This window comes from Sinocyclocheilus anshuiensis, unplaced genomic scaffold (assembly GCF_001515605.1).
Source record: "Sinocyclocheilus anshuiensis isolate Anshui unplaced genomic scaffold, SAMN03320099.WGS_v1.1 scaffold1228, whole genome shotgun sequence".
NCBI lineage: Eukaryota > Metazoa > Chordata > Actinopteri > Cypriniformes > Cyprinidae > Sinocyclocheilus > Sinocyclocheilus anshuiensis.
The window spans coordinates 448,802-457,712 of NW_015547716.1; the positions used below are offsets into that span (position 1 = coordinate 448,802).

Consider the following 8,911-nt stretch of genomic DNA (forward strand, 5'->3'; position numbering starts at 1 on the left):
GTTGGTAGTTGTGTGTGTGGGGGACGTGAAATGCTGTAAACTGCGAAAATTAAGTCTCAAAATCCAAATGAACTGAACAAGATCGACTCGAACTAGACGTCAATTAATGCACGCGTGTCACCTTATCCACGTATGCACGGATTCATTTTTGCATGAGCAATTTATGATATATTAATGCAGAACAGAACATTTTTATACACAAACATGTCTGTATTTGTTCAAATCGCTGCACAATCATTTAATTCCGAATTCCACAGACTCAAATTTAAAGGCATTTGTTTGTGGTTAGTAAGATACATGTATAAAATGTATGCAGTGCATGGATAATTGTGCGTGCATCTATTAATCATTTTGAGTCTAATATCATCCCATATTTCTTTACTTTTACTTGCATTAAGATCAAGGAAATCCAACGTGCACCAATCCACAAAATTAATCACCTTAATCTTAAAGGGATAGTTCACCCAAAAATAATGACAATTCTGTCATTAATTACTCACCCTCATGTTGTTCCAGCATGGAGCTACTGGGGTCTGTAGGTGAGGTAGTCAGTTATCCAGATTACCAGGTTAGGATGCCCACCTGCTCTCTCCATCTTAAATTTAAGTAGTGAGAGCTGAATGGTATTGCATGCACTAGAAGAATCAAAGCATATAACTCAGAAATATTTCCAGCTACCTCCAAATGGGAAAGAGATCGCTGCAGAAGAAATATGACTGTGTCATCTACTCCAACACCTGGTTTATAGACAAAAGGAGAACTGACCCCCGACTGAGCCTGGTTTCTCCCAAGGTTTTTTCTCCATTCTGTCACCGATGGAGTTTTGGTTCCTTGCCGATGTCGCCTCTGGCTTGTTTAGTTGGGGACACTTAACTTCCAGCGATATCGTCAACTTGATTGCACAGACACTATTTAAACTGAACTTAGCTGGATGATGACATTACTGTTTTCTCCAGGGCTTATTTATAGATGAATTAAACTTATTCCATAATTGATTACCTTTACACAGTTATTATTAAACTGAACTGAACCAACAATGAACTGACATTAACTGACAAATTGACTGTTTCCTCTTATCCTTTTTCTAGAGCTGCTTTACAACAGAATTGAAACTTTACTGTCCTGTTTTAAACTGTAAAGCTGCTTTGACACAATCTGTATTATAAAAGGCGTTATAGAAATAAAGGCGACTTGACTTAAAGTGTAATGGATCTAAATACAGCAATAACTGAAGATTGTCAATGACCAATCTCCCCAGTGTTTTCATCAGATTTTATTATAATCAACAAGCTTATAGTTATTAGGTTGTTTATGGGTGGAAGTCTTGGTACAGGCATCACACAAAATGTTTTCTACAGAACCAGTACTCTTCCCAAACACAGATTAATGTTAAAAATAAGATCAATGACTCCGTATAGCTGATCAGCACAGTCCATAAGAGCTCTAGGACTGATCCCAACTCAAATATTTATAATGTGTCAGCATAAAAATAAAAGTCTTAATACTTAACCAAAATAAATGAGCATGTTGAAACATTAAGTAGGTTACAGTGAAAAAGTAAAAAAAAAAAAAAAGATTTCTAAAAGAAGTCTAAACAGGCAGCATTTTTATGAGGCTGATCCAACAATGTTCAAATTATATAATTATTTATTTGCAAGCTGGGCTGGTTTGTGCCCTTTGTTATAGTGACCTATAGATATTAGTTAATTAATGGTAATAATTAATCTCAGGTTTCTTCACAGTGTGTGAATGTTATTACATGTTAAGCAGAGTTGTGATCTTTCTTGATCTGTGTCCTGTTACTGTGTGATTAAGTGATAATTAAGCATTAGTAATGAACACCTGCTGGTAACAAGCAGAATCACTGAAGGAACTAGGAACAAGAAGAACTGCAAAAAGAGAAGAGACAAGTATAAATGTAACTGGACAACTGATTCGGTGAACAACATAAAATAAACAAAAAACAAAAAACAGTGCACTGCTCTTTTCTAAATTAAAAAAGTCAACCAACAACAAAAAAAAAAAGGTAGTACTTTGATGAGCCTTGCTCATTTTCAAACCTAAAAAACATGTTCTGTCTGATCGGGGCCTTACATCCTAGACAGGTCCTGGAGTTTCAAGGGACACAACAATATTAAGGATTTAAAGAGCACTAGTCTGTCCTGCCACAGCACCACAAACAACAAGATCACTGTCAATAGATTTATCTGTAACTCATAACATAAGATATTGAAATGAACAACAAGAATAATTGGCTTCAGGAGGGGGCAAGACCAAAATATACTTCTATAAGTCAAAGTGACATCAAAAACCACAATTCCTTTACTCTAAGTGTCACGAATCCTGTCCATGAATTTCCGTCTGCTTGCCACCAGAGGTCGCCCTCCCATTATATTGACTCTGACACCACACAGACTGTTACACATCACCCTGGACTACATTTCCCATGCTCCATTGCACTAAGCACAAGCTCACCTGAAACCAATCACACACAGCTGCTACTAACAACACACACTATATAAATCAGTCTCACACCACCATTCATCGCAGAGTACTGTTTAGTATTTATGCTGTAATGAGTAGCTACTTTACGGATCCAGTTCCCGGTCCTAGTTTGAGTTTCTAGTTCTGAGTCAAAGTCTAGTTTAATCCTGTTTATTGCCTTAGTCATTCGTGTCTTGATCCTAGCCTGTATATCTCGTTTCTGTATGATCTCTGCCTGCCCTGAAATATATCGCCTGTCTTGGATTACCCATCTCGTCTCGCTCTGTTCGGATACTGTTTATTCCTCGCCTGGACCATCGCCTGTGTTTCGGATTACTCTTCAGTCTTACCCTCTATATACCTGTTTGCCATTGTCCGACCCTTGCCTGTTTTGACTATGTTTTAGAATAAAGCTTTACACATGGATCCGCACGTTTCTCGTCTCAGTTGCCCCGTAACACTAAGACTATAAATGCCATAATCAGCTGCTGGGTCAATAACTCCACATGCTGTTTCTCTGTCTCTGTAATTCACTCTGATTACAGCAGTTTAATTGACTGAGTGCTGTCTGTCACTGCACCGTAAAAGATATTTTCACAACTCTTTTGTCAAATCAGCTCAGATTCACAGATGTTGATCAGATATCATACTATTTTGAGTTTCTGTTGAATAATCTAATCTCCTTTGCATCAACTCAGATTTTTAGTTAAAATGATCTTTAAATTTAAATGTTAGGCTACTTAATTTAGGTTAAACAACAAATCAGTTTTACAGTGTGATTGTGTCTTTAATCATTTCTGGACAATATTTTAATTTAATGCAACATCCACAATAATACATTTTAAGTTAAAATTTTAATTTGGAAAATTATGTCCTCCCGTTCTGTTTTCACTGGAGGAAAACAATAAGGGCTGAACGCAGATGAAACTTGACAGTGGATGCTACCGCATCACATTAATGTATAAACTGCATTTATGACAAAGACCTGCACAGAAGCAAATATCATAACAATCTATCAATAAATGCGCACATATTGTCCATAGCATCTGATGCTAGTGCTGCGGACTGAAGAACACGCTGAATAAATATATATATATATATATATATATATATACTGTATATATATATTTTTTGCCTTTATTTAACCAGAAAAGACTCTCTGAGATTAAACATCTCTTTCACAGGAGTGTCCTGGCCAAAATGGGCAGCAATACAATCAGTTTCATTACAGATTTACACAACACAAACAAACTAAAAACACTTAAAACAATTACATGTCACTGAGTCACCTTCCATTTGCCAAATAACTGTTTTAAAATTATCCAAAGACAGTTAATTTTGTAGTTTCAATTTCGATTGAAGATGATTCCAGTCAGACGGAGCTGCATACATAAAAGCCTTCTTACCTAGTTCAAATCGAACAAAAGGAACAGAGACAGTATAACAATTTTGCGAACTAAGGAAATATTTCTCAATTTTCTGTTGTATAAGACATCAAAGATATGAAGGCAACATCCCCAAGATGGCTTTATAAATAATTAAATACCAGTGCATTTTTCTCCTAATAGACAAAGGCCAAGCTACTCTGTTGTACAAGGTACAATGATGAGTTGAGGGTTTACAATCTGATATAAATCTTAGAACACCATGATAAACAGCATCTAAAGGAGAAAGAAGATATGATGGTGCAATCTGATAAACTACGTCAAATAAAAATGTAGCAGAAACTCATTTCTTTCTTGCACTAAATGAAAAACAAAACTTGTTCCTAAAATAAAACCCAAGTTTAATTTTCCGTTTTTTCTTCAGTTGAGTAATATGAGAGCCAAAAGATAGGACATCGTCAACAATATAACAGAGCTGTTTGAAAATGTGAAAACGCTGATCATTTTTCAAAAATGTGAAATAATGCTGACCTGGGGAGGAGCTGAGCAGAAATGGTGGCAGATGAGTGCTTGAAGGAGACTAAAGCCCCCTAAAAAGGGCCTAAAGATGCCCCTGCAGCCGAGTCAGATAATATTCACAGCCTTTGGTGATTTTTCTCTGATTCACTTTCATAACCTCCTGAGCTTTATGACATGCACATGTTATTGGTGTTTTGTGCTGAGATGAAATGATTAGAGATGACTGTGCGCTCTCATGTTGGGTTAGACCAGAAATAAAGAGCCAGAGATGCCACTGGTTTGTTTGTGTATGTCTTCTCTACCAACAAAACCAGTCACAAATGAACCCAAAGCACTGAGCTGCATGTTCACATTTTTAAAAAGCAATGGTTTCCTTGACAAAAATGGCGTCTCAGTAAACAAGGCATCAGAGTGTGTTTCTCTCTCTAGTGAGAGTGAAGCTGGAGCTGTAAGCCCTGGAGTGGAAACATTACAGAAATCACTCGGTTCTCAAATATGTGTGAGCTTTTATACATGCATAGCTTGGCGAATTTAACGTTTTACAATGTTTAATGTGGATGAGAAGCTTTTGGAAAACGCTTGAAACGCTAATGTGGATGTAGAGCATTTTAAAATAAATGCCATTTTCAAATGCATCCAGACTAATGTAGACACAGCCTGAGTGAGAGGAAAAACAGATGCTTTCAAAAAACAAACCCTGCTCCAAATGCAGAAGTGAACCAACATGTATCAGAAAACTGAAGTGGAAACTGCAAACACTGCATTATTGAGCAACATTAGTATATCCCTCTATATGTTTTATTTTAAATCCATGTTTCTGTACATGTGACAGCTCTAAAATTAGTCCCGTAACCATGATGAAGAAAGGTCCCATCACATTCCTCATTTCTCCTCATTAGTTAATTTCAGTCACTCCCACAACAGCATCACTGACAGTGACTGTGTTTAAAGCAGCGGAGCTTCTAAAACACAGAAGCAGCTTCACACCATGATTGTTCTGGGTCTGATCACCTGTGTCGTGCTGAGAGCATTCAGTGCTCAGGCATTAGTGGTCGATAGCTTTGATGAGTGTGTATGGCATTTCTACAGACACACAGAACCAAGCGGAATGGATCCGGATGCCATGAAAATCTGTCAGAAGCTGGAAAATGAAGAATCTGATCATACTGCTTGGTACTCGAGCTTATATTATGCTACTCTGTACTCGGTTCATCACAAGATCCCTCTCTACAGCGCCTACACATTGGACCCTAGATGCGCAATCGACACTGGAGGATCAAACATCTGGCACCTGGAGCCACAGGTGACTTACAATCAGAGTTGGGAAGATTGCTTTGGGAATGTAATAGGTTACAGATTACAAGTTACCCTATTTAAAATGTAGTGTAACTATTTCAATTACTTTATTAATGTAACATTACTTTTGATTACTTTTCTAAATTTCTAATGAATGTTTTCAACTGTTAATAATTTTCAGACATTTACACCAGACCGGTTTAACCTTACTAGTATTCAACACCGATTACTGTCAGACTCTCAGAATCCTTCAGCATTTGAATTAAGATTACAATCATTTTAAAACACAGCCACCACAAATTCAGACTTTAGTACCGCCTTTTACTTTGAGATCATTCTGAGGTTAAAAACAGATTTAAAATCATAAGATATAGTTTAACAGCTATGATACTGTTTATGAAATCAAATATTTGCATGCCTATGTCAGGAAACACTGGCATCTAACAATGCCTTGGGGAAAAAAAACTGTTAATTAAAAAAATAAATAAAGCATACACATCAAACAAATAGGAAATAAAAGCTATCAAATACGCATGTGTCCTAAAACAACTGGTGTCTTTTTGAAACATTGGTGTCTGTTTGTATATGATATGATAGTTTTCTCAAAAGAAACTGTAAAATGCTCATGCAGTGCAATTTGGGAAAGAACTCAATTCAATCTGTATGTGTATGTAAATATTCAGATGTAACCCCCTTTGTAATCGTTAACATTTTCATAAGTAATTGTAATTAAATTACAAATTTATTTCTTACTAACTGTAACTGATTATAGTTACATTTATTTTGTAATTTAATTACTTTTTGTTTTGTCATTGCAGCAACATGTCCTCCAACCAATACACCCGCATAGGTCGTTTGTCCAAATCCCTGAAATACGACCCATCAGAGCGTATTCTACAATTGCGCCCCTATTGGCAGGTTTCATATAGATCAGTTGGTAGAGCATTGCGTTATATGACAATATGCAATCATGTGATCATGGGTTCGATCCCAGAGAACGCACGTGCTCATAAAATGTTTATGCACTGTAAATCACGATTTTGCATGATTTCTGTGAGGGTAGGTTTAGGGGCGGGGTTAGGTGTGGTCATTCTATGAATTCGTATGAATTAGCCACCTAGTAAAATATATACAGATTGCCGTGAGATCGGGTTGGACCATGTAAAAAGTCCACAAATTGCATTTAAATAAACACGCATTTTGATTGGTAATGACAGTCATACGTTATTTCATGACGACAGATGCAACAAGACACTGTCATTATTTTTACGCTTTAAAACGTAAATATAGGTCGTAATAAGGTGCTTGCACAAACGACCTATAGGGTCGTTTTTTTTGTTGGAGGACAGTCTACATTTCAAACAGTATGAAAAATACACCCTATGAAACTAAGAAGGAAAACACACCCCTCAAAAGTATTTTCTTACAAGCGATAAAACATCAAATGACCATATTACATCATATTTCTTCTGCAGATTTCCCATCCTCAATCACCAATTGATCATATGGTCCGTGAGGATCAATATTATAAATACCTTTATAAAAGAAATCAAGCCATCAGCAGCGACTACAGTGGCACCGGATATGATCGTGGACACCTGAACCCCAACTGCTTCCAATGCGGTGACGGCCGTAAAGCGACATTCGCACTGACCAACGCTGCACCTATGAAAGAGCGTTTCAACCGTGTCCACTGGAGGAACTGGGAGAACACGCTGAGGAGATTCTTAAAAGGCATGCTTGACAGGGATGGTGGTTTTGCAACAGCCTACATTGTCACAGGTACAGTACCTGATCCCAATGTACGTATACCACACAGGGGAACCCCTGGAGATCGGTTTAGGGTGTCAGTGCCCTCTCACATCTGGACGGCCGTCTGTTATGAACACGACACTGATGACAGAAAGTCCTTATCCTTTGGCTACATTGGAAGAAACCAGCCAGAAGAGCCTGACATACGCCTGATGAGTGTCTCAGACCTGAATGATCAACTCAGCAGACTCTATAGGGAGCTCTCAGGGACCCAGCAGTCAATTGAGATTTTTGTTGATGATTGTTTTGGTTACAATAATAAATTTGAAGTTCATGGAGCGTTTAAGAAATTAATTAATATAAGCCCAGGCATCAGCCTCACTGATAATGGACAGATGTGCTTGTATGATCACCCCTGTGCCACATATGACTACGACTACTACTGGTGTAAGACTAGCCTTGGTTACATTAAAGATGACTGGGATTACTGCAGTCTCCACTGAGGCGCAGTAAAGCTATAAATGGAAAGTAGTGCCGCAGCAATCACGCCTGTGCCAAATGTTGTAAATACAAGCCATGGTGCTACACGGATGATGAAGGCAATTGTGTGCTGTACTTCTAATGATTGCTATTCATCTGTTAATCACAAAACCTGCAGGTCTGATCACCTCTGTGGCTACCATGGCTATAATTACCTGTGGTGCTACACAGATAGAGAAGGCAACTGGGATTATTGTTGCAGAAACTGTAGACAGTGGATGGTTTAATGTGCTTATTACAATTAATACTAAAGTATGACTTTGCAAAGTTAATTGTGATTTATAATTGCATTACTTACAAACCAACAAACTTTCTAACATAAAGTCTCTCATACATGTTTCTCAAATTAACACCAGCTTTAAATGTATTTTTCCCTGATCATTTGTATGCAAAAGCAAAAGGCTCAATAAAACATCTATGAACCTATAATATATTTGCAAATTCTTACACAAAGTACTGTAGTATGATTTGTTTCCAGTAAAAACACATCTCTGACATTTTATGAGTGTAGACTCACATAAACACATCTACGCAAAGCTTGAAGAACAACGATGTGATTTTCACGAGTAATAATTCAATCAGTGTCTGTGACGTGTGCACCGAGTCCTCCCTGCACTTACACTCCTCAACAGATGCCCCACGCTTGATATTCAGCCCGAGAAATGATCCATAATTTCAACTCACATTTATTTGTGTAGCGCTTTACACAATACTTTTTTTTGTGTTTTTTTACAAAAAATGTCTTAACGAGATAGTGTCATTTAAAAGATATATGCTTTTGTAACAATAAAACATTGTCGTTAAAACAATATTTTCTCAAAATAATGAGTTTTTTTTCATAAAAACAAATAATGGAGAATTATTTGTAATGGAGAATTGATATAGATCAGTGCCGTCACAATCATGCCAGGCTCTACATAAGACTGACCAATACT

General features: G+C 37.2%; 1 protein-coding gene across 1 annotated transcript; it reads left to right on the forward strand.

Moving 5' to 3' along the window:
* The first annotated feature begins 5,391 nt into the window (after positions 1-5,391).
* LOC107704197 (endonuclease domain-containing 1 protein-like) lies at positions 5,392-8,354 on the forward strand. The gene is made up of 2 exons (XM_016507084.1): positions 5,392-5,691; positions 7,160-8,354. The coding sequence occupies exons 1-2, from the start codon at positions 5,497-5,499 to the stop codon at positions 7,937-7,939; spliced, it is 975 nt and encodes a 324-aa protein (XP_016362570.1). The 5' UTR covers positions 5,392-5,496; the 3' UTR covers positions 7,940-8,354.
* Positions 8,355-8,911: the final 557 nt, after the last annotated feature.

Coding starts and splice junctions, on each gene's coding strand:
- LOC107704197 (XM_016507084.1), top strand. CDS start 5,497: ATGGATCCGGATGCCATGAAAATCTGTCAGAAGCTGGAAAATGAAGAA. Junction 5,692..7,159: donor TCTGGCACCTGGAGCCACAG/GTGACTTACAAT, acceptor TTTCTTCTGCAG/ATTTCCCATCCTCAATCACC.